We start from the raw sequence: 24,735 nt of genomic DNA, 5'->3' as shown, positions 1-24,735 counted from the left end.
AATTACATCTTCACCTCCACCAGTATTCTACAAGAGCACAGACACAAGGGACAACAGACACACCGGTCTCTACATTGCAGATGAGCTGAAGGCAGTCATCAATGACCTTGGACCACAGAAGGTATTTGCACTGGTGACAGACAATGCTAAAGTGGAGGAGTCCTACCCTCACATCACACCCATTGGCTGTGCTGCTCATGCATTGAATCTGCTCCTCAATGACATCATGGCACTGAAAACAAAGGACACACTCTACAAGAGAGCCAAGGAAATGGTTAGGTATGTGAAGGGTCATCAAGTTATAGCAGCAATCTACCTCACCAAGCAAAGTGAGAAGAATAAGAGCACCACCCGTTGGGGTGGTGTTGTCATCATGTTTGACAGTCTCCTGAAGGGGAAGGAGTCTCTCGAAGAAATGGCCATATCACAGTCTGCCGATATGAACAGCCCCATCAAGATGATCCTCCTGGATGATGTATTTTGGGAGAGAGTGGTAAGCAGCCTGAAACCTATAGCAGAAGCCATTGCACGGATTGAGGGAGACAATGCCATCCTGTCTGATGTTCAGACTCTGCTTGCAGATGAAAGAGAAGAAATCCATACTGCCCTGCCCACTTCACCTTTGCTCCAAGCAGAGGAAACTGCAGTTCTGAAATACATCAAAAAGCATGAAGACTTCTGCCTGAAGCCCATACACGCTGCAGCGTACATGTTGGACCCCAAGTATGCTGGCAAGGGCATCCTGTCTGGTGCAGAGATCAGCAAGGTCTATAGTGTCATCACTACAATGTCTCACCACCTTGGCCTGGATGAGGGCAAGGTTCTTGGCAGTCTGGCAATGTACACTTCCAAGCAAGGGCTTTTGGATGGAGATGCAATATGGCAGTCGTGCCAACAGATCTCATCAGCCACCTGGTGGAAGGGACTTTGTGGATCTGAGGCTCTTTCCCCTGTTGCCTCCATCATCCTCCAAATTCCACCAACATCAGCCGCCTCAGTATGCACCTGGTCCTTGTTTGGGAACACACAGACCAAAGCACGGAACAGGCTGACCAATACAAGGGTTGAAAAATTGGTGGCCATCCGGGCAAATTTGAGGCTTTTTGAGCCTAACAACGAGCCATCCTCAACAAGGTTGGAAAGTGACAGTGAAGATGAGGCCTCAGAGTCTGATGTTCAAGAGGTGGACATTGAGGTCCAGGGAGAAGACATGGAAGCCTGAGAGGAAGACAACCAAAACTTTAGTTTCTAGACTATCATTTTACAGATGTATGTTGAAAACCTTTTTTGGGAGATGCAATGGATCATTGGGCACCATTCAATATACCTTTTGTTGTTGTTCAGTGAAATCATCCCATGTGAAGAGTCAACTAATCCAAAATTAAATATAGAATCTCCTTCCTCTTTCGCAACAAAGCCTCTTTCACTCATGCTGCCAAACATACCCTCGTAAAACTGACTATCCTACTGATCCTTGACGATGTAATTTACCAAATAGCCTCCAATACTCTACTCAGCAAACTGGATGTAGTCTATCACAGTGCCATCCATTTTGTTACCAAAGCCCCAAATACTACCCACCATTGCGACCTGTATGCTCTTGTTGGCTGGCCCTCATTACATATTCATCGCCAAACCCACTGGCTCCAGGTCATCTATAAATCTTTGCTAGGAAAAGCCCCGCCTTATCGCAGCTCACCGGTCACCATAGCAACACCCACCCGTAGCAGACATTCCAGCAGGTATATTTCACTGGTCATCCCCAAAGCCAACACTTCCTTTGGCCGACTTTCTTTCCAGTTCTCTGCTGCCAATGACTGGAACAAATTGCAAAAATCACTGAAGCTAGAGTCTTACATCTCCCTCTCTAACTTTAAGAATCAGCTGTCAGAGCAGCTTACCGATCACTGTACCTGTACACAGCCAATCTGTAAATAGCACACCCAACTACGCTCATCCCGATATTGTTATTTATCTTCTTGCTCTTTTGCACCCCAGCATCTCTACTTGCACATCATCATCTGCACATCTATCACTCCAGTGTAATGCTAAATTGTAATTATTTTCCCTCCATGGCTTATTTATTGCCTTACCTCCCTACTCTTCTACATTTGCACACACTGTACATAGATTTTTCTATTGTTTTATTGACTGTATGTTTGTTTGTTTGTGTAACTCTGTTGTTTTTTAATTGAAGTTCAATTCGTAACTAAATTGTAGTTTTTTTTCTATTGGAAGGATTTAATCATTTGCAATTATGTCTACTTATGATAAGATAAGTCTTATGTTTCTGTCTCCATATGATTTGGTAAATATATCCAATGCAAAAAATGTCTACATTTAAATGGTATTAACATTAACTGGCATATACTTCCGTTAATTCCCACGGAAAGTTTCCACCTCTGAATATTCCCCAAAATGTGCAATCCTAATGACGGCCAATCGAAACTACACCAACACCCTATTGAAACTAATTTCACATATAGAGTTAGCCTTAAGACAAGATTAAATTGACAATCATCAATTGTCAAGCTATATACACTGCTAAAAAAAAATAAAGGGAACACTTAAACAACACAATGTAACTCCAAGTCAATCACACTTCTGTGAAATCAAACTGTCCACTTAGGAAGCAACACTGATTGACAATAAATTTCACATGCTGTTGTGCAAATGGAATAGACAACAGGTGGAAAATATAGGCAATTAGCAAGACACCCCCAATAAAGGAGTGGTTCTGCAGGTGGTGACCACAGACCACTTCTCAGTTCCTATGCTTCCTGGCTGATGTTTTGGTCACTTTTGAATGCTGGCGGTGCTTTCACTCTAGTGGTAGCATGAGACGGAATCTACAACCCACACAAGTGGCTCAGGTAATGCAGCTCATCCAGGATGGCACATCAATGCGAGCTGTGGCAAGAAGGTTTGCTGTGTCTGTCAGCATAGTGTCCAGAGCAAGAAGGCGCTACCAGGAGACAGGCCAGTACATCAGGAGACGTGGGAGGAGGCCGTAGGAGGGCAACAACCCAGCAGCAGGACCGCTACCTCTGCCTTTGTGCAAGGAGGAGCACTGCCAGAGCCCTGCAAAATGACCTCCAGCAGGCCACAAATGTGCATGTGTCTGCTCAAACGGTCAGAAACAGACTCCATGATGGTGGTATGAGGGCCCGACGTCCACAGGTGGGGGTTGTGCTTACAGCCCAACACCGTGCAGGACGTTTGGCATTTGCCAGAGAACACCAAGATTGGCAAATTCGCCACTGGCGCCCTGTGCTCTTCACAGATGAAAGCAGGTTCACACTGAGCACATGTGACAGACGTGACAGAGTCTGGAGACGCCGTGGAGAACGCTCTGCTGCCTGCAACATCCTCAGGCATAACCGGTTTGGCGGTGGGTCAGTCATGGTGTGAGGTGGCATTTCTTTGGGGGGCCGCACAGCCCTCCATGTGCTCGCCAGAGGTAGCCTGACTGCCATTAGGTACCGAGATGAGATCCTCAGACCCCTTGTGAGACCATATGCTGGTTCGGTTGGCCCTGGTTTCCTCCTAATGCAAGACAATGCTAGACCTCATGTGGCTGGAGTGTGTCAGCAGTTCCTGCAAGAGGAAGTCATTGATGCTATGGACTGGCCCGCCCGTTCCCCAGACCTGAATCCAATTGAGCACATCTGGGACATCATGTCTCACTCCGTCCACCAACGCCACGTTGCACCACAGACTGTCCAGGAGTTGGGAGGAGATCCCTCAGGAGACCATCCGCCACCTCATCAGGAGCATGCCCAGGCTTTGTAGGGAGGTCATACAGGCACTTGGAGGCCACACACACACTACTGAGCCTCATTTTGACTTGTTTTATGGACATTACATCTAAGTTGGATCAGCCTGGAGTGTGGTTTTCCACTTTAATTTTGAGTGTGACTCCAAATCCAGACCTCCATGGGTTGATAAATTGGATTTCCATTGATTATTTTTGTGTGATTTTGTTGTCAGCACATTCAACTATGTAAAGAAAAAAGTATTTAATAAGATTATTTCATTCATTCAGATCTAGGATGTGTTATTTTAGTGTTCCCTTTATTTTTTTGAGCAGTGTATGAAGCGCAGCTTGTTATTGACTGAGGCAGGGAAATGGAGCAACAAAAAATGACTTCTTCAAATCCTCCTAGTCACACGCAGGTAAGACGTTTTGATTTCTATATAGTACCAGAAAGAGCAGATTCTGAGGTTTCAACAACGCTTACCGTTGCCAAATAAATCTCAAATTTTAAGAGATGAGGTCCATTTAAAAATATCAAGAATAACAGCTATTCCAGGCACTTCACGAATGAGCATGCAGCAGCAGACGGCCTACAGTAACAAACTAATCAAAATGCTATTGTGTTCTTTGAAATAACCAAAACCTTTATAAACATAACCAAATTATTATTTTTCCGACAGCATATATGAAATGTATTTATTAGACTGTTAGAATGTGGCAGTCAAAATGACTGCTAATAGGCTCAAAGTGGGGTCCCTCGAGGCCGAGCTCCCAAGCGTCAGAGCTAGATTAAGGCCTGGCATACATTTCAAACCAACCCTCCTTCCACACACAGAAACACTCTCCTGGCAGCCTTGATCTAAATCAACCCATGTCATCCCTCATACTTTCTCTGTAAAATAATGAATGAGTTTTAAAATGTAACTCAAAAAGGCTGATGGATCCAGAAGTGTCTCTTATCAGAAACATCAGGGATCGTTTCTCATATCCTCTCACAGTATGCATATGGAAATAGAAAAGCTGGTGTGTAACGGAGCAGATGGCCTCTGCTAGTGTGTGTATCTGTATGCTTACATACATGGGGAGTGTATGATAGGAAAATGTTTGGTAGACCATGTTTGGTAGACCATATGTGTGTCTGTGTGGAGACGGCAGCGTGCTGAGATACTCACTGGTTTCTTCTCACGCTTGGCTGGTGGAGGTTGCTGCGGTGTAGGCACTATGATGGAGGGTGAGGGGGGGTACACCTGCTGTCCTGGATAGTATTGAGGTCCAGGAGCTTTGTCAGGGAGGACGAAGAAAAGGGTAAGCAGAGTACAATATATATATATATATATATACACACGCTTGGCTGAGACTTACCGTACTGAGCAGGGTACTCCCCCGGGCCAGGGCCAGGATAGAAGGTGCCAGATCCCGGCGGCTGCACTGAAAACTGCTGGGGCGGCCCCACATAGGGCGTACTGTGGCGATACTGCAGAGACACAAACGGAGGGGATAGAATAGAACATAAGGTTAAAGGCAGTGTGGGACAATAGGAGAGGCATGCCTACTGGAGAGTAGCAGCAGCCTAGTCAGTCAGTCTCACCTGTGGGATATAGTACTGGGCAGCCTGTGGGGAGGGGAAAGGCATGGGGGCCATCATCATCATGGTGGGCTGGTTGGGGGGGTACACCGCCGATGTGGGGTTCTGAGAGCAGGGCCGCATAGAGGGAGCGTTGGTGGGGATGGTTGGCCGCGCTGTCTGCATCTGAGCCCTCTGGAAAAACTGACACACACAAAGATAATAAATGTGGCAAAAGTTAGTCCCAGAGGAGCAAGAGAAGATCCACAACTGTCCCAACAGCAGTGTTATCTCTTCATGCCTGTCCTGTGCGGTCTCATTTCAGCTTTGGGGATGCAGGAGCTCTGAGAGAATAGCCACTAAGGCTTAAGGGCCAGACAGCATCATCTCAGAGGACCAGGTGGATGGCACTTCCACTCCATCACTCTGTTCTGGTCTACAGAGAGACACTCTGAAACAGTCAGAGCACATCTTTCCCCAGGCAGCATTAAACCCATAGCACACCCATAGGACTCCTGACCTCTCCAGCTGGGTTCACTCAGCCTTCTTATCAGAGAGAGATGGAGGTTGTGAAAGGTCTCAAAACACAGCGGTCTACCAGCCACCTCTGCCTCCCAACCTGTTGTCCTGTTACAACAGGGCATTGGAGAGCACTGTGCCATGCTGCCAGAGTCCACCACCAACACCTGTACCTACTCACCTGTCTCCGCAGCCACACACACTGTTACACACCACAAATGCTGACTCTATATGCAACCAAGTGGCCTTTACAATGCAGTGTCTACAACAGTCACATTTGTAAAGGAAAGTGATCTAAGATAAATTGTTACTGTTTATGCTATAGCTAATGTAGACAAACTGGGGATACAGTGTATTATAGTTCTGTGTATAGATTGTGTTTACGATTTGGAGACAGCTCATCATAAAACACAGAATCATGAAAATGTTCTCATGACTGCAGAAGTTGTGCTGTTTGCAGGAAACTAAATACTACAATCAATGGGAGGCTCTGTGCTGCCAGGCTCTTTTGGGGGAACTCATAACATTTTATGCAGCAATCAACGTACTCTGGGCAAGATGAAAGACTCCAAACAACAGCTGTGGCCGACATCCTAACGACTAGAGCTCAAGTTCACCACACAGTTGACTCAGCTTCCAATAATTCAGAGATTCAGGTACCCTGAAGTGTACACAAACTTCCTTTAAAATCAGGTTCTTTTTATTTAAAAAAATTAAAATGTTGGACCGCGAGTCCCATAGGGCGGCGCACAATTGGCCCAGCGTCGTCCAGGTTAGGGGAGGGTTTGGCTCGGGGGGGGCCTTTACTAGGCTCATGAGACAAGATCGTTATTATGAAATTGGGAGAAAAAGGGGGGTAAAAATGACAACAAAAAATAAATAAAATGTGGGGAGGAAAAGTTATCAGCTCTAAAAGGAAGAGTTAACAGTTCTAATATTCTGCATGCAGTTCATCCAAACTTAGCAAAGATGAGGAAAGAAGAATGGATCAAAATGATAGACTTATTAAAAAAGGTTTTGTTTGTTAAAAAGAGAGAACATGAGAGTGAGTGTGGTGGTCTTAGATTGTTATGTTGGGGGAGAGGCGTTTTCTACTTAGAAAAATGTAGTGAAGATGATGGCCACAGGAGTGCTCTGGGGTTAAAGGTTAAATGTTAGGGGTTAGGACCAGTAGGTGGTAGGTAGGAGTGTTCCTCATGCCATGCATCTGCAGAGAGTTATGATAAGAGTCATTATTACCTGGATGGGCCTGAATCCTCCCTTGAATATTGAAGCAAGAAAGAGAGAAAAGCCAATGGGAGACTGCACTGATGAGTGTGGAGCCCAACACAGCGGGCAATCATTCACAACACACACACACACACAGCAACATTATGCAGCCGGTGGGCCCTTTTGCCAACTGGGTAGTTCTCAGTCCCAGTGAGGAGCCGACAGCAATGACTTAGTAACACAGACAGGGTGTGGAACGCTGCGAGCCAGGACCTACCCTCTGGAGTTGTGACATCACAGAGCTCTGTCTATCTAGCTGCTACCATTCACCTAGGACTAAACTCAGCCATGCTCACCAGGTGTGACCGCAGTATTATTCCCAACACCACAGAGTAAAGACAGAGAGAGGGAGGCGGGAGTCCGAGTCAATCCTGATGGGAACGCTCCTTTTTCTTCCCTTTCAGTTTGCTTTGCTCTGGCAACATGCACGGTAGACCAACTAGGATTTTGCTCCACTTTGGCTGGCAGACATGAGCTTGTTGTTAGTATCAGGGCGTGCCAACAATGATAGCTCTGCTCATTTCAAACAGAGAACGATGACATGGCCTCAATTGCGCAAGTTAAATGTTAATGCAAGATGCAAAATGTTGATGCTAATATCTGACCATTCCATGGCTGAATTTTAACTCTTACTAGAAAAACTGGAAGAAAACTGCTCACAGTAAACACCAGCTCAAAAACAATACTGATACAATTTACTTGGATGTCTCTAAAGTGGAGATATAGGCTACAACTAATGTTGTCCAACCAAACAACAACTTTATCCTTATGTCTGACCTCTTGGTTTGCATTCTTAAAGTGCAATAAAGAGCAAAAGACTGAAGTTACTTTAGAAAAGAGAAATAAAGAGTAATACTGAGAAGTCTGAATGAGATCACTATGTAACCATTTGTGTGTGTGGGGATTGCAATTTATATCAGAGACAAGGCCCATTTTCTCTGGCCGTATAATAGCCCTTTAGTTCTGCTTCATCTGCTTTCCGACTCCACTTCCGTGGCGGCACAAGAGAGGCCAGTGCCAGCACAGAGCAGAGCCAGTATGTGACAGGGCATGTACTGTGTACTCTGTGCCAGTAAACAGTTCAGATTCAGATACACTGAGCCTGACTGACATAGGAGGCTGACTATTAATAGTCTGTCAAAATGGCCAACACAGAATGATCCAGAAGGTGAGAATGTTGGACAACAAGTTATGGACGGGGTGGGGGTGCCTGTCTGCCTGTGGGATCCAGCGTCTTTAAATGGCATCTGCTTCTCAGACAGGGAGACACCAGGAAGGCTCTACGGGCTCCGTTTCTGTGCCCAGGATCATCTCAGCAATCACATAGCTATGCTTCTCACACACACACACACACACACACACACACAATTCACAAACAAAACATGCAATCACATTCATATGAAGCATCTAAATGCAGTTCAACCCTCTTTAAAAGCAGAAGAATGGAGAACATAATGCATGCCAATGTCAGAAAACAGCACAAGATATTTCCAAAATGTTGGCGCAGTACTAATAGTACCACACTTGTTGACACAAAGTCTGATCAACAGTTTGACTAGCAAGTCCACAACATGAGAATAAAAGATAGTCATCACTATAGTATGGAAAACATCTAGCATCGTTGTGCGACTGGCAGACAGGCAACGGTCTTCTTGGATATGCCTTTAACAACAACGTGGCAAAAATCTAGAGAGAATGGTTGTTGACAAACACAATCAGACTGTTGCATGCCTGGGTGGAAAGCAGGCAGGAAGGGGAGCCATATATTCTCATTAACTTAGGGCAGTGTTTCCCAACTCCTGTCCTCAAGTACCCCTAACACTAGGGGTGTAACGGTTCACCAAACCCACGGTTCGGTACATATTGCGGTTTTGGGGTGACAGTTCGGTTTCGGTACAGCGGGAAAATGAAATGCAAAAGTTACTGTAGTTAATTTTTTGTTTATTTAAGAAAATACAACCTACTGTTATTCCTGATTCCATACATTATCATGAGTCATAATGCCTGATAAGAGCACAAATCGGGAATACCAACACCTTGTATTTTCTTAAATGAAAACACACAATTACTCACCAACAATAAAATAATGTGCAATATGCATGTGAAATCAGGCAGTACCCGCTCTATATAAACAAGTTAAACCCAAAGTTGTCAATGAATAAACATGGCTCAGATATTGTATAGGCCTATGCTATAATGTATTCTTACAAAGAGAAAAATACACACACTTGTGTGGCACTCAAACGGAGCATGTCTGTAGCGCGGTACTTCTCATTTCACAGTCCGGGGTAAAGTGATGGGCTGTCATGGTTAAGTATCTCTGTGTAGCCCTGGAGGTCCATCCATCTGTAGTAAGTCAACACAGGGGGCGCATTGGCCAATTCATTGACAACTTCGGGTTTAGCTTGCTTATATAGAGCGGGTAATGCCTATTTACTGAAATGGGTGCGAGAGGGCAAAGTTTATAACGTGGTTTGAGCACTTTCACGAAGTGTTGAAACCCCTATTCTTCTCAACCACGAGAAGGGGAGCATTTCCGTGGCTATAAACATACCTCTCTCAATAGTAATTCCTTTGGCCCGCTCTGAATCAGCTGAGAAGGGATGCTTGAATGCAGAGTTTTTTTGGGGCATTTCTGTCTTGCTCCGGTGGTAGGAATACTGGGGTCACGTCGGCGTAAATGTGTCAACATGTTTGAGGTGTTGGCAGCTGCATAGGCTATTCTCATTGCGCAGTGGCAACATACTCCATCGCCGTTTGATCTATGTAATCTACGGGGAAGCCAAAATGTACTTGAGGAATGGAGTTGGGAAACTGACTTAAGGGACACATCCTATATAAACAGGGCCCATTTCCACTGAGAGCAGAAGCTCTTTGCCAACCAATAACAGTAGTGTGGTAAAGTGCACTAAGCAGCTCTAGCTGAGGGAAAACAAACGAGGACAGACGAAATGGGGTAAGTTACCTGATGGTGGGTTGGTCGAGGGCCCGTCGCAAACTGATGGGGGAGAAGGTGTGAGGTCCGGCAGAAAGAGTGTGAGGCAGCGATGGCAAAGCAGAGAGAGGAGGACAGTAACAAAGAGACAAGATGAACAATGAGGGGAACACTGAGGCACGGTAATACAAAACCACAGAGAGCAGTAGAGCTGCCACGTTGTCATGTTTACTGCCATTAGAGGAGATGATGCAGACCTGGTGGTTCCACATGACAGGGGGGCTGGGGCTGGGGCTGGGCATGGATGACTACATTGAAAGTGCAGATAGAACAGTACAGTACTTTAAGTATATCATCTTAAAGTCATTGGCACACTGAATAAATGCATTATGACATTCTAAAATTAGGTAACACAAAATGATTACAACATTTACAGGAATGATTATCAACAACTATTAGATAACTCAAGACTGGAAAGCATCTTAGACACAGCAGATGCCAGAGAGTGTGTAGAGGACTGCCTGACAGACACGTCATCAGGACTTATCATTACTGAACCCAGAACATGTCAATCACTACCTCAGACGACACCGTACCCCTCCAGGCCAATCAAAACGAAACATGATCTGTCTGGGTTTCCCAAAGCACACCAGTCATAATACATACAAATGACGCAGAGAGAGAGAACAGGCACTTACCGGGCGACTCTGCGGTTGCGTGTTCATTTGCTGCGTCTGAGGAGAGTACACTAGAGGTGCTGAGCCAGTATTTTGTCCAGTGGTGTATGGAGACTGTCATAGGGGAGGGACAGAGGGATGTAGGAAAGAGAGGAAAGGAAAGAGAGAGGGGGACATATTTAGGACAGAAAAAGGGAAGAGAGATGGAAAATGGTAGTTAAGAACAAGCTAAGAAGAGATTGGATGACTCATCAGTTTGGGCATTTTACCTGAGTTCACAATTATTTAGACCAACCAAACTGTTGCTCTCCTCAGCAATGGAGAATAACGGACAGTGTTAGCATGGTAAATCTGCAGTAGTAGTCTGGTCTTGTTCAGTGTTTAACTAATGTCAAAGCCTATCTGGTACCTTCTTTTTCAAGACCTCTGCAATCCGCCCTGGCATGCTGTCAATTAACTTCTGGGCCACATCCAGACTGATGGCAGCCCATTCTTGCATAATCAATGCTTGGAGTTTGTCAGAATTTGGGGGGTTTAGTTTGTCCACCCGCCTCTTGAGGATTGACCACAAGTTCTCAATGGGATTAAGGTCTGGGATGTTTCCTGGCCATGGACCCAAAATATGAATGTTTTGTTCCCCGAGCCACTTAGTTATAACTTTTGCCTTATGGCAAGATGCTCCATCATGCTGGAAAAGGCATTGTTCGTCACCAAACTGTTCCTGGATGGCTGGGAGAAGTTGCTCTCGGAGGATGTGTTGGTACCATTCTTTATTCATGGCTGTGTTCTTAGGCAAAATTGTGAGTGAGCCCACTCCCTTGGCTGAGAAGCAACCCCACACATGAATGGTCTCAGGAAGCTTTACTGTTGGCATGACACAGGACTGATGGTAGCGCTCACCTTCTCTTCTCTGGACAAGCTTTTTTCCTAGATGCCCCACACAATCGGAAAGGGGATTCAGAGAAAATGACTACCCCAGTCCTCAGCAGTCCAATCCCTGTACCTATTGCAGAATATCAGTCTGTCCCTGATATTTGTCCTGGAGAGAAAAGTGGCTTCTTTGCTGCCCTTCTTGACATGACATCCTCCAAAAGTCTTCGCATCATTGTGCGTGCAGATGCACTCACACCTGCCTGCTGCCTGCTGCTATTCCTGAGCAAGCTCTGTACTGGTGGTGCCCCGATCCCGCAGCTGAATCAACTTTAGGAGACGGTCCTGGCGCTTGCTGGACTTTCTTAGGCGCCCTGAAGCCTTCTTCACAACAATTGAACCGCTCTCCTTGAAGTTCTTGATGATCTGATAAGTGGTTGATTTAGGTGCAATCTTACTGGCAGCAATATCCTTGCCTGTGAAGCCCTTTTTGTGGAAAGCAATGATGACAGCACGTGTTTCCTTGCAGCTAACCATGGTTGACAGAGGAAGAACAATGATTCCAAGCACCACCCTCCTTTTGAAGCTTCCAGTCTGTTATTCAAACTCAATCAGCATAACAGAGTGATCTCCAGCCTTGTCCTCGTCAACACTCACACCTGTGTTAACGAGAGAATCACTGACATGGCAACCGGACCTGTTGTGGGAGGGCTGAAATGCAGTGGAAATGTTTTTTGGGATTCAGTTCATTTGCATGGCAAAGAGGGACTTCGCAATTAATTGCAATTCATCTGATCACTCTCTCCATAACATTCTGGAGTATATGCAAATTGCCATCATACAGACTGAGGCAGCAGACTTTGTTAAAATTAATATTTGTGTCATTCTCAAAACTTTTGGCCACGACTGTACATCTCCAAGGAGCTTTTATAACACCAGCCCTTGTGTCGCATCACTTCATGTGTGCATCGTAGGGAATTAAAGCAGCACTTCTTGCCCTCATGAGTGGCTGGTGGTGTGGCTATATAGCTGGGATAATTACAGTTGTGCCACTAGCTGCAGACACTTATTAGGCCAGAGAGAGCAGCTCCTTCAGGCCGAGGCAATGTGTGGGCTGGGGGGACCATGGTGAACACACAGGGTCATGGGAACCCTTTCAACACACACCTTCTGCAAAGGCTGACTCATTCTGGAATTGCAACCAAGTGTGTGTGTGTGTGCGCGCGTATGTATGTATGTATGTATGTATGTATGTACACACACACACACACACACACACACATGTGTGCACTTCCAAGGCAGTAGGAGAAACTAGCAATTCACAGCAAAAGGCAATGTAATTGACTTGCTGTCTCAGTGACAAATTGATGACCCCTTTAGCAGCCTCTTATGGAGAGCAGAGAAAATAAGAGCACCGCAGCAGTCGAAGTTGCTGATGTCCTGTGGAATTCAGATCATTAAGACAAATGTGCTTCTCTTGGACTATTGACAAACAGTACAGGACATATAGAGATACAAAAACACAACCTCCGACCAATCAACAGGCACTCAGTGTATTTAATTCATTAAACTCATACAAGAAGCACGCTGCAACAGGAATTTTGATAAAGATGTTAGTAGAGAGAGAGCGAAATACAGACAAACACAGAGGCAGGCAGACGGATGGACAGACCAATGGTCAGACGCAGAGAGGATGACGGCGGAGACTCGGCTACACTCACCACTCCGCCTGCATCCCAGCCCTTAGGGTAGCGATATGGGGAAGCTGTGGGTAATGATACCTGAGAGAGCGCCTGCGAGTGAGCATGTCCTGGCGGCGTGCCCGCTAAGTTAGGGTGTCCCTTTGTGTAGTCGTGAGCTGTGTAGGGAGGACCAGGGTGCCTCGGTACCTACAGCACACAGAGCAAGATAGAGGACATCAGATGATTCCAAAATGAAATGGAGTCACTGAAGACATAGGCAGATAGAGGGTATATGCTTGTGTGTGTGCCGAGTTAAATGATATCAGGTATTTGTTAGTGTGTTGAAGCGGTATAATTTTGGCAAAGCATCACCCAGGGAATGTTCACAGTCACACACGCACAGGATTCCGCAGGTCCTCCTGCTGAGGAATGTAAATAAGGTGCTAAAGCAGGGATTAACCCCGGTCTGTCTTTGTGCAGAGGAGCAGACCTATGCTGGACATGAAGTGTGTTGTGCCCCGCTGTGCAGAATCAGGCTCTGCCCTGGCTGTGGAGCGCTGCCCTGTCTGTCCCTTTGCAGTGTGCTTTGTGCTGTACTATCCCCATGCCCTGCCACTGTGCTGTACTGTACTGTACTGTGGAGCTGTAACCCACTGCAGGTGTTGCTGCTGCAGCAAGCCTGGCACAGCAGATAATGCAGGCAGCAGGCAGGCAGGCCAGCCCACCTCTGCTCCCCTGGGCTTTGTGGTGCCTACATCGCTGCTGCTTCTGCACAGGAGCCTCTGTACGGTAGAGGCAACACTCTTCTGTTTGTTGTACGACAACATCACTGTTTTTCTCTTAACACTGGTTTATTCTCCCTAGCATCTCCCTGTGTGGCCCATTTCCCCTGGTTGACCCAGGATAAAGCAGCTAATCTGACTTCTGTTGCCAGGAGGAGGAGTCCCTGCCAGTGACGGTTATTATGAATCACTATATTGCAGTGGGCCCCTGAGGTGACAGCCACATCTTTACAGCAGCAGGCTGAGGTCAGGTTGAGAAGTGATCTCCCATCCGTTTCTGTCATACATTACACATACGCAACATTATACACACACACACACACACACGGCGTTCGTTTTCTAGATTTTATGTCAGAACTAAACAGACGTCTGTGCGTCAGACCTGTGAGATGTGGTTGAGGTATGCTTGTGAGGTTCACAACTAGTGTGTGTGGTATGAGCATATGTGTCTGTGGTGCAGTAGGAATGTGTGTGTGTGGTGCAGGGTATGTACTCACGCTGTAGACGGCAGCGACACCGGGCTGTGTGGGGAAGATGCGGTCATCCAGGGATGGCTGAACCCGAGAGAACCTGGGACGCGTCATATTAAGGAAAATTCTGAAAAAGTGTCAACTTAAGGCCAAAACGGGTAAAAGGTGGGGGCATCAACAACCTCAACAGCAGCACACATTCACATGCTTTGGAACATTAATGCACTGTTCTAAACAGTCTACGGCTAATAAATCTTGCAAAAACAAAGTCTTTCAATTCAAACATGGCAAGTTTATCACATCTTTGTTCTCTAGTTCCTTTAGCAGGTTTTTAGCCAATGTTTCCCCATCCCGACACTGCTGGCCCCCCTCCCTAAAGCCTCATCTCCAAGAGTACACTGTGTACCTTTACCAGGGAGCGTGTATGTGTCAAAGGGAAATCCCAACATGGATTTCCAAAACTCCTACTCTAGGAATGATCATGTTCCAGATGGCCCATTCCCATTTTACTCAAGGTACCAATTTCAAAGTTAATTTTAGAATCTATTACTAACTTAATAGGTCAATCATGACAGCTGAAAATAAACTCCTGAAATGTACTGTCTCACATCTAGGCCTATTTGACTTAGAGCCCCTTAACCAGGGACAGCCCGGTCTTTCTATTTCCTGATAGGGTTGTTACCATGTGATCGCGGGTCATGACTGATGTTTATCAGGTTGCATTCACTTTCGCAAATTTCACAATATTTACTGTGTATTCTTTTTGTGTATATATTTCCAACATCACTACTTTTTATTACTCATTTGTTAATATTTTGATCAAGTGTACTGCACTGTACTGCATTTCACTGTACCGTTTACACCCTGTTCATGTAACAAATAAACTGATTTCATCAATGACTGCTATGATGGAGTGATGAGGAGGATGAAAAGAGGGAGAGGGGAAATGCCAGACAGATAGAAGAGCTCAGTAACCTGCTCAGGCAGTTTGTTGGGTCTTAGAGGCACACACACTGGTCACATGATTTCAGGGAAATAGAACGCCTGGCTTTCTTCTTTCCCCTCTGAAACTTTTTAGTCATTCCCCAAATACCGCCCTCCTCCCCTCAACCCCTCTCTTTCCTTGCCTGCAGGGGCCCTCATCTCCCCTGGCCTCCCGCCAAAACCAACACTCCTCCCAATACGTTTTATAACAGTGGAACTGGAGACAGCAGCTACACAGCATAACGAGGTTCTGCTATAGGTTTCCACACTTAACTCGCGCAGATCTACGCGTGTACTGTGTGGAGTCAGATTGTTTAGAGTAACGTGCACCTTTTGGTATCATGATACCTCGCAGGTCCAGACTCCCAAATAGCAGCATTCACAACGGGGCGACAGAGGTTCTTGTCATCTTGTCTTTTGTTGTGAAAGCAAATTCAAAGTCTAAAATGTACTTACTATGACTGATGTGGTTGTCCCTCCTTGCCATTTTAAAGATGAATGCACTAACTAAGTCGCTCTGGATAAGAGCATCTGCTAAATGACTAAAATGTAAATGTCTTCCCTTGCTAGCAAGTTGGCTAAACACTGCAAACTGTGTAGCCTTAAAGCTTCCCACATCACCATGTGAAATAATCTGATGTATAATGAAATAATATGCCCTGGCAAATATATTTATATTTGCCGATGTAACCTACAACATTATGCCAATTTGATATGCTGCTTCAATGTATTCACTCTCATATTTAAAAATATAATGTAAAAAAGAGAAGAACAAAAACAAAATCTGTTTAAGTTTCCAAATAGGCTAGAATAAATGTATCACTTCTCAACAATATACCTTTTTGGGGGGATTCTAGTAAGGCTACAATGTTGTTTGGTTTATTGTTTGAACAGTCGCTGAGATTATATTTGGTTATCAATGCAAAATAGGCTGCTTATTTAATGTCAATCTAAACCGAGACAGCAATCTTGAAATTTTAGGTTATTTTGAAGTTGATTAGCTTCCCATATCGGCACATTCCCACATGCGAAATAATCAGATTTAGAATTAAATAAAATGCCCTGGCAAATATTTGTATACTGGCCAGTGTAACCTACAACATTATGCCAATTTGGTATAATGCTTCAATGCATTTAAAAACTAGAATGTCATCCTGTTTTGGTCACAGAGAAAAAGCACATCTCTCGCAGTTGTTTTTACCAATAGCCTGGAATAAATAGTTATTTCTTCTAAACAAAATACCTTTTGGGGGGATTCTATTAATGCTAGAATGTTGTTTGGTTTATTGTTTGAACAGTCGCTGAGATTATATTTACTTATCAATGCAAAATAGGCTACTTTGATGTATAGCCTATAGATCAGATTAAGGAACCAAGCGAGTTTAATTGCCTACACAACCAAGCCCCCATGGCTATGCAAGGAATGATATGGCACGTTACATTTTCATGTGGTACCGAGTATAGAGAATGTCACAGCGCACAAGGAGCCGCCCCTTTTGTGACAAAAAACGACACGGCGCTACAGTCTCCGTAGGGTATTAATAGCCCATGTGGAAGGGAAAATACAGTATAAAAAAATAAAATAGACACTTGGAGCTACTAAATAAAGCCAAAACAAACAAGAGTCAGAGTGGAGATCCCTACACTAACCTTCCCTACACTAACCTTTAACATGGGCAGGGTGATAGCTGTAGCCACAGTCTAGGGATAAAACAGACAGGAGTGAATCCTGATGCGGTGCGGTTTTGTGTGGTGTGTGTGTGTGTGGAGGGGCTGGAGGGAAGGAGGTAGTAACAATAAGGGAATCTGAGTCGCAGGCAGCAAGGATGTTTCCTCCAGGGGTCAGAGGTTAGCAGGCCACGCAACGGCAGATGGGAAAATGATCAGATGAGACGAGACAGCTGACACCACCAGGGATTTGGCAGGAGGGACCACATGACTCTTACTGGAATTACAATTTGATCTGATTCCTGCAATTGCTATGTAGTGATGAATTGCCTAACCAAATCCCTTCGCATGTGCAAAGCAAGATTTTGTTAACACAAATATGTTCCCAAGAAAGCTAAGGCAGCTGAACTAAATGGACTATCGCCCCCGTAGCACTCAATTCTGTCATCATGAAGTGCTTTGAGAGACAAGTCAAGGACCATATGACCTCTACCCTACCTGTGCCCCTAGACCCACGTCAATTTGCTTACCGCCCCAATAGGTTCACAGACGATTCAATCTCCATCACACTGCCCAATCGCACCTGGACAAGAGGAATACCTATGTAAGAATGCTGTTCATCGACTACAGCTCAGCATTCAACAGCATAGTACCCTCCAAACTCAAATTTAAGCTTGAGACCCTGGGTCTAGACCCCCGCCCTGTGCAATTGGGTCCTGGACTTCCTGACGGCCACCTCCAGATGGTGAAGGTAGGAAACAACATCTCCACTTTGCTGACCCTCAACACTGGGGCCCCACAAGGGTGTGTGTGCTCAGCCCTCTCCTGTACTCCCTGTTCACCCATGACTGCGTGGCCATGAACGCCTCCAACTCAATCATCAAGTTTGCAGACGACACTAGAGTGGTAGGCTTGATTACCAACAACGACGAGACGGTCTACTGGGAGGTGAGGGTCCTCGGAGTGTGGTGTCAGGAAAATAACCTCTCACTCAATGTCAGCAAAACAAAAAAGATGATCGTGGACTTCAGGAAACAGAAAAGGGAGCACCCCCCTATCAACATCAAAGAGACAGTAGTGGAGAAGGTGGAAAGTTTTAAGTTCCTCTGTGTACTGTACATATCACCGACAAACTGAAATGGTCCACGCACACAGACAGCGCCTCTTCAACCTCAGGAGGCTGAAGAAAAACCCTCACTAACTTTTACAGGTGCACAATTGAGAGCAGCCTGTCGAGCTGCATCACCGCCTGGTACGGCAACTGCACCACCCACAACCGCAGGGCTCTCCAGAGGGTGGTGCGGTCTGCACAACGCATCACCGGGGGCAAACTACCTGCCCTCCAGGTAGGGCTGGGCGATATGGCCAAAATATCATAGCATGGTATTTTATGTTTTTGATTAATAAAAGTTCTACATTTTCTTTATAAGTATTGTGTGACCCTAGGGTGGTAACACATATATTCTAAATTATTTCAATGGGTCTTTCTCCATTCGGATTGTTTTATACTGTTCAATTCAACTTCAAACGAAAATAATTTCCAGCATTACCAGCACTCATTTGAGATCATTTCCACACTGCCACGATATGGGCAAAAATACTAGGCCTTATTTTTAACCAAATGTTGCAATTGCAATTTAGAACAAAACACTTGGGTGAACTTTTGGAATCATGGAAATAGAATGTTTAATATAATTCTAGTTAGAATATAAATAATAGTAGGCACTTTGAATAGTGTTGTTTGTCATGACAACGACTGAAAATGCCATGGACAAGTTATTGTGACAGGGTGAGAGCAAAAGTGACGTTTAGTGTTTCCTAGGGAACCCTATAATCTTTGGCTACATTAAATCTTTATTCATATAGCCAACATACTCATGCTTCACCTTTTCCTCTTTGATTTAGAAGATACTGTTCCACAAACAACATGCTGATTTATGCCTCCACCAGTACTTGTATCAGGCTGTATTAGCTAGCTACGTTTGCTCTGACTCAGTACTTTTTTTAATTAGCTAGTTAGCTAGCTAGCCAGCTGACTATCGATTTGTGGGTAACACAATTTAGCTTAACTTGCTAAGAAAATACGAACTGTTTGCAGATGTAAGAAACACAAACTAATATTGTAATTATAGAACGCATGTGGATTTATATTAAGATCAAAGTGGAAACATCATTGTCATCAACATTGTTGCATGTGCTGCATTGACCATGCAGACTGAACGCAAGTGTCTCGTGGTCAAGCAACAAATGCTCCTTGAGTGACTAGGTCTATGTGGAAAGCGGCATGGAGATAGAGTGTGGAGAGGGATGATTCAAGTAGCGGAGTAAACTATAAAAATGGACGTTACACACAGCGTATCACATTTAACAAACCAAACATTAAAAATACCGTTATAGAAAGTAAAGTAAAAACCCAAACCGGTCCGTGCATAAATACCGGTATATAGTTAAATATGGTATACCACCCAGCCCTACCTCCAGGACACATACAACACCTGATGTCACAGGAAGGCAAAAAATATCATCAAGGACAATAACCACCCGAGCCACTACCTGTTCACCCCGCTAACATCCAGAAGGTGAGGTCAGTACAGGTGCATCAAAGCTTAGACAGAGAGATTGAAAAACAGCTTCTATCTCAAGGCCATCAGATTGTTAAACAGCCACCACTAGCACAGACAGGCGGCTGCCTACCTACAGACTTGATATCATTGGCCACTTTAATAAATGGAACACTAGTCACTTTAATAATGCCACTTTAAGAATGTTTACATATCTCGCATTACTCATCTCATATGTATATACTGTATCCGTCACTATCTATTGCATCTTAGCCACTCTGTCACTGCTCATCCATATATTTTAGACATATATTCTCATCCCATTCCTTTACTAGATAGTGTGTATTAGGTTTTGTTGTGGAATTGTTAGATATTACCTGTTAGATACTGCTGCACTAACAGGTAATGTCTGATCTAGAAACATAAGCATTTCGCTACACTCGCAATAACATCTGCTGACCATATGTATGTGACCAATAAAATTTGATTTGAACTGTTAAAGGCCATATTTTTTTAGCTACCATATTTTGTTATACAAACCCAATTCCACTGGGCCTTATAATTAAATGCATACCCACATATTACCCTCAGAGACATTGGCACTAGGGCTGTGATGGTCATTGCATTTTAGATGACGGTTACTGGTCAGCCAAATGACTGCAGTCCCCGAAGACTTGCTTGCTACAACACCTTGCTTGTTTCAGCAAGGAGAAACAAAAGTTTCATCACGTTGTAAAGAGTTCATCCATGTTCATCCAAACAGACTCTGCCTAGAAAGCCAGCATCCCGGAGTCACCTCTTCACTGTTGACGTTGAGACTGGTGTTTTGCGGGTACAATTTAATGAAGCTGCCAGTTGAGGACTTGTGAGGCATCTGTTTCTCAAACCAGACACTCTAATGTACTTGTCCTCTTGCTCAGTTGTGCACCGGGGCCTCCCCCTCTTTCTATTCTGGTTAGAGCCAGTTTGCGCTGTTCTGTGAAGGGAGTAGTACACAGCATTGTAAGAGATCTTCACTTTCTTGGCAATTTCTCACATGGAATAGCCTTCATTTCTCAGAACAAGAATAGACTGACAAGTTTCAGAAGCAAGGTCTTTGTTTCAGGCCATTTTGAGCCTGTAATCAAACCCACAAATGCTGATGCTCCAGATACTCAACTAGTCTAAAGGCCAGTTTTATTGCTTCTTTTATCAGGACAACAGTTTTTAGCTGTGCTAACAATTACAAAAGGGTTTTCTAATGATCAATTAGCCTTTAAAATGAGCAACTTGGATTAGCTAACACAACATGCCATTGGAACACAGAGTGATGGTTGCTGATAATGGACCTCTGTATGCCTACGTAGATATTCCATTAAAAAAAAAAAAAAAAAACAGCCATTTCGAGCTACAATAGTCATTTACAACATTAATGTCTACCCTGTATTTCTGATCAATTTGATGTCATTTAAAAAAATTGACTATTTTTTGGGGCTTTTCTTTCAAAAACAAGGACATTTCCAAGTGACCCCAAACTTTTGAAAGGTAGTGTTGCATTTGAGGGTTATTTTCATGACGGTCTTCATCCATAACCGTCAGTTATATGGTTAACTGTAATTGTGCCAGCCCTAACTGACACCACCCATTCAACCCTGCAAGCACCAGCTACAGCCATGAGAGTTGCTGACCACACTAATTAGTAATTAGTCTGAGCTTCATTTAGTTTCTGCAGCGAGAGCGGAGGAAAATATGTCATCTATTAGAGTTACAAAAGGCCAAGGGATCAGATGAGAGAAAATGAATGTCTGTACAATTATGCACAGCCAGGTAATCAGCTCATTGCTACATGTGGCCAATAGGGACTGGATAACAAGTGAGCTTTAGCAACCTAGGCTACAACTTCATTAGAAAACGTGTCATGTTTTGATGCAGCAGACAGAACACAGTGAAAGTAGGGAAGGGAAACCCTGGTCTGCCCCAGACAATAACCTTTTTACATACATGTAAAACACTGATCTGTGAAGGGCATAGAAGGGCACCTATCACAGCTCAGTAGACACTGATGTTAACAAAAACCAACCCCTCTAAGTCACTCTGCTCCTTTGCCTCCTACCAGGTCAGCCCAGACCTGTAACCTAACCCCTAAGCCCATCTCAAGTACAGGTTCAGGTTTCCAGGCTCTGATACAGATCATCAGGTTCTGCAAGTCTAGTAGTTCATTACCAATAATTTTAGGGCCACTGCTACAGGCAATACCCGGCACGCTATCCCGATCCCTATTTTGCCTTTGAACGTACAGTAGCCAAGACCCTCCACCGACTAGTCCCATTTAGAGCCAGCAAAGGGGGAAAAGCCACTGTGTCCCTGTATCATGATGTAAAGCCACTTATGTGCGGAGTGTGTATGTAGGAGAGAGAGAGAGAGAGAGAGAGAGAGAGAGAGAGAGAGAGAGAGCTGATAGAATAAGAGAAAGGAAAGGGAGTAGTTCAGTGTTAGAAAGTCAAATAGGATTTTCTGCTGACTTGACTGTTCTGCAGACAAATTAGATCACCTAAAAAAAAGTGTTTCTGTGAGAACATATTCAGGACAAAAATCTCAAATGACCTTCTGAATCACCAGACTACACAGAATGCCCAAAGAAAAAGAAGTCACTTGCAAGAGCTAAGAATTCATTACACTTTACAATGACAAGAATCAGACAATTACTTGTTATAGAATTGATATGCTAAGTTTATCTACTACAGCGTCTTCTCCTCTACCCATCTAATAGCACAGTGACTAACCCTGAGGCTCCCTCCCAGTCTGTAGTTGTAGCAGCCTGGAGCTATAGCCTACCTGAGGCTGAGTGCACTGGGTTCAGAGTGGAGGAACAGGAAGTGACTGGAGACAGCCAAGATGGTGCAGACACAAAACCACCCCTTTCACTGTGCTCCGTTCCGTTGTCCCACCAGATCAGGTTCTCACAGCACTGAATAAACACAAGGTTCAAGACGCTGTCTGCTATGGCCTGGGACTGCCCTCTCACTACAGTTACTACTAACAATGCATAGGAAGTTAGCTTATTCAGACTGCTTTAGCAGATTTTGGAACAAGGACCTTGAGAAAATGTATGGTTGATTTGACTGTAATTTTAACGAGAAGTCTCCTGTGTTTAATAAAGACCATCAAAGTTTGACGAAGGCTTGTGCGATACACCGTATGCCAAGGTATTTAGAAATTATACCGAGATATTTAGAAATGTTCAATACCTTCAATTTGTTTGTTTGTTTGAGGTGCCATAAAGCTCATGCTATGCCACTGCTTACAGTGAGGGAAAAAAGTATTTGATCCCCTGCTGATTTTGTACGTTTGCCCACTGACGAAGAAATGATCAGTCTATAATTTTAATGGTAGGTTTATTTGAACAGTGAGAGACAGAATAACAACAAAAATCCAGAAAAACACGTCAAAAATGTTATAAAATGATTTGCATTTTGATGAGGGAAATAAGTGTTTGACTTAGTACTTGGTGGCAAAACCCTTGTTGGCAATCAGAGGTCAGACGTTTCTTGTAGTTGGCCACCAGGTTTGCACACATCTCAGGAGGGATTGTTGTCCCACTCCTCTTTGCAGATTTTCTCCAAGTCATTAAGGTTTCGAGGCTGACGTTTGGCAACTCGAACCTTCAGCTCCCTCCACAGATTTTCTATGGGATTAAGGTCTGGAGACTGGCTAGGCCACTCCAGGACCTTAATGTGCTTCTTCTTGAGCCACTCCTTTGTTGCCTTGGCCGTGTGTTTTGGGTCATTGTCATGCTGGAATACCCATCCACGACCCATTTTCAATGCCCTGGCTGAGGGAAGGAGGTTCTCACCCAAGATTTGACGGTACATGGCCCCGTCCATCGTCCCTTTGATGCGGTGAAGTTGTCCTGTCCCCTTAGCAGAAAAACACCCCCAAAGCATAATGTTTCCACCTCCATGTTTGACGGTGGGGATGTTGTTCTTGGGGTCATAGGCAGCATTCCTTCTCCTCCAAACACGGCGAGTTGAGTTGATGCCAAAGAGCTCCATTTTGGTCTCATCTGACCACAACACTTTCACCCAGTTGTCCTCTGAATCATTCAGATGGTCATTGGCAAACTTCAGATGGGCATGTATATGTGCTTTCTTGAGCAGGGGGACCTTGCGGGCGCTGCAGGATTTCAGTCCTTCACGGCGTAGTGTATTACCAACTGCTTTCTTGGTGACTATGGTCCCAGCTGCCTTGAGATCATTGACAAGATCCTCCTGTGTAGTCCTGGGCTGATTCCTCACTGTTCTCATGATCATTGCAACTCCACGAGGTGAGATCTTGCATGGAGCCCCAGGCCGAGGGAGATTGACAGTTCTTTTGTGTTTCTTCCATTTGCGAATAATCACACCAACTGTTGTCACCTTCTCACCAAGCTGCTTGGCGATGGTCTTGTAGCCCATTCCAGCCTTGTGTAGGTCTACAATCTTGTCCCTGACATCCTTGGAGAGCTCTTTGGTCTTGGCCATGGTGGAGAGTTTGGAATCTGATTGATTGATTGCTTCTGTGGACAGGTGTCTTTTATACAGTTAACAAGCTGCGGTTAGGAGCACTCCCTTTAAGAGTGTGCTCCTAATCTCAGCTCGTTACCCGTTTAAAAAGACACCTGGGAGCCAGAAATCTTTCTGATTGAGAGGGGGTCAAATACTTATTTCCCCTCATTAAAATGCAAATCATTTTATAACATTTTTGACATGCGTTTTTCTGGATTTTTGTGTTGTTATTCTGTCTCTCACTGTTCAAATAAACCAACCATTAAAATTATAGACTGGTCATTTCTTTGTCAGTGGGCAAACGTACAAAATCAGCAGGGGATCAAATACTTTTTCCCCTCACTGTATAACTAACTGTAAGTTAATAAATTCTCGACATCAGGGCTCCAGCTATGCATTTGGTTGGCTAACTTCATAGCAAAGTGGTTAGCTTGCAAGATCAAGCTTCTTGGTTACAGCAAAGACAAATCAATC

At 44.5% G+C, this 24,735-nt stretch overlaps 1 protein-coding gene across 21 annotated transcripts in view; it reads right to left on the bottom strand.

The window, feature by feature from the left end:
* LOC106565887 (eukaryotic translation initiation factor 4 gamma 3) overlaps positions 1 to 24,735 on the bottom strand; it is a 59,249-nt gene that overhangs the window by 28,006 nt on the left and 6,508 nt on the right. For 8 of the 21 annotated variants that reach the window (XM_014133528.3, XM_014133530.3, XM_014133525.3 and 5 more), the window contains exons 2-10: positions 14,553 to 14,652; positions 13,313 to 13,480; positions 10,743 to 10,835; positions 10,302 to 10,352; positions 10,075 to 10,107; positions 7,080 to 7,100; positions 5,346 to 5,525; positions 5,120 to 5,231; positions 4,930 to 5,036 (exon numbers count right to left, since the gene is read on the bottom strand). In XM_014133528.3, the coding sequence (XP_013989003.2) occupies positions 4,930 to 5,036; positions 5,120 to 5,231; positions 5,346 to 5,525; positions 7,080 to 7,100; positions 10,075 to 10,107; positions 10,302 to 10,352; positions 10,743 to 10,835; positions 13,313 to 13,480; positions 14,553 to 14,652 (865 nt within the window). The remainder of the gene's footprint in view (positions 1 to 4,929; positions 5,037 to 5,119; positions 5,232 to 5,345; positions 5,526 to 7,079; positions 7,101 to 10,074; positions 10,108 to 10,301; positions 10,353 to 10,742; positions 10,836 to 13,312; positions 13,481 to 14,552; positions 14,653 to 24,735) is intronic. The other 13 variants (XM_014133532.3, XM_045691733.2, XM_045691738.2 and 10 more) reach the window with 7 other exon arrangements.

The sequence above is a fragment of the Salmo salar genome, chromosome 12 (assembly GCF_965601325.2).
Source record: "Salmo salar chromosome 12, fSalSal1, whole genome shotgun sequence".
In the NCBI taxonomy this organism is placed as follows: Eukaryota; Metazoa; Chordata; class Actinopteri; order Salmoniformes; family Salmonidae; genus Salmo; species Salmo salar.
Note: the sequence above shows the minus strand (reverse complement) of the source record. Positions and strands in the feature narration are given on the sequence as shown.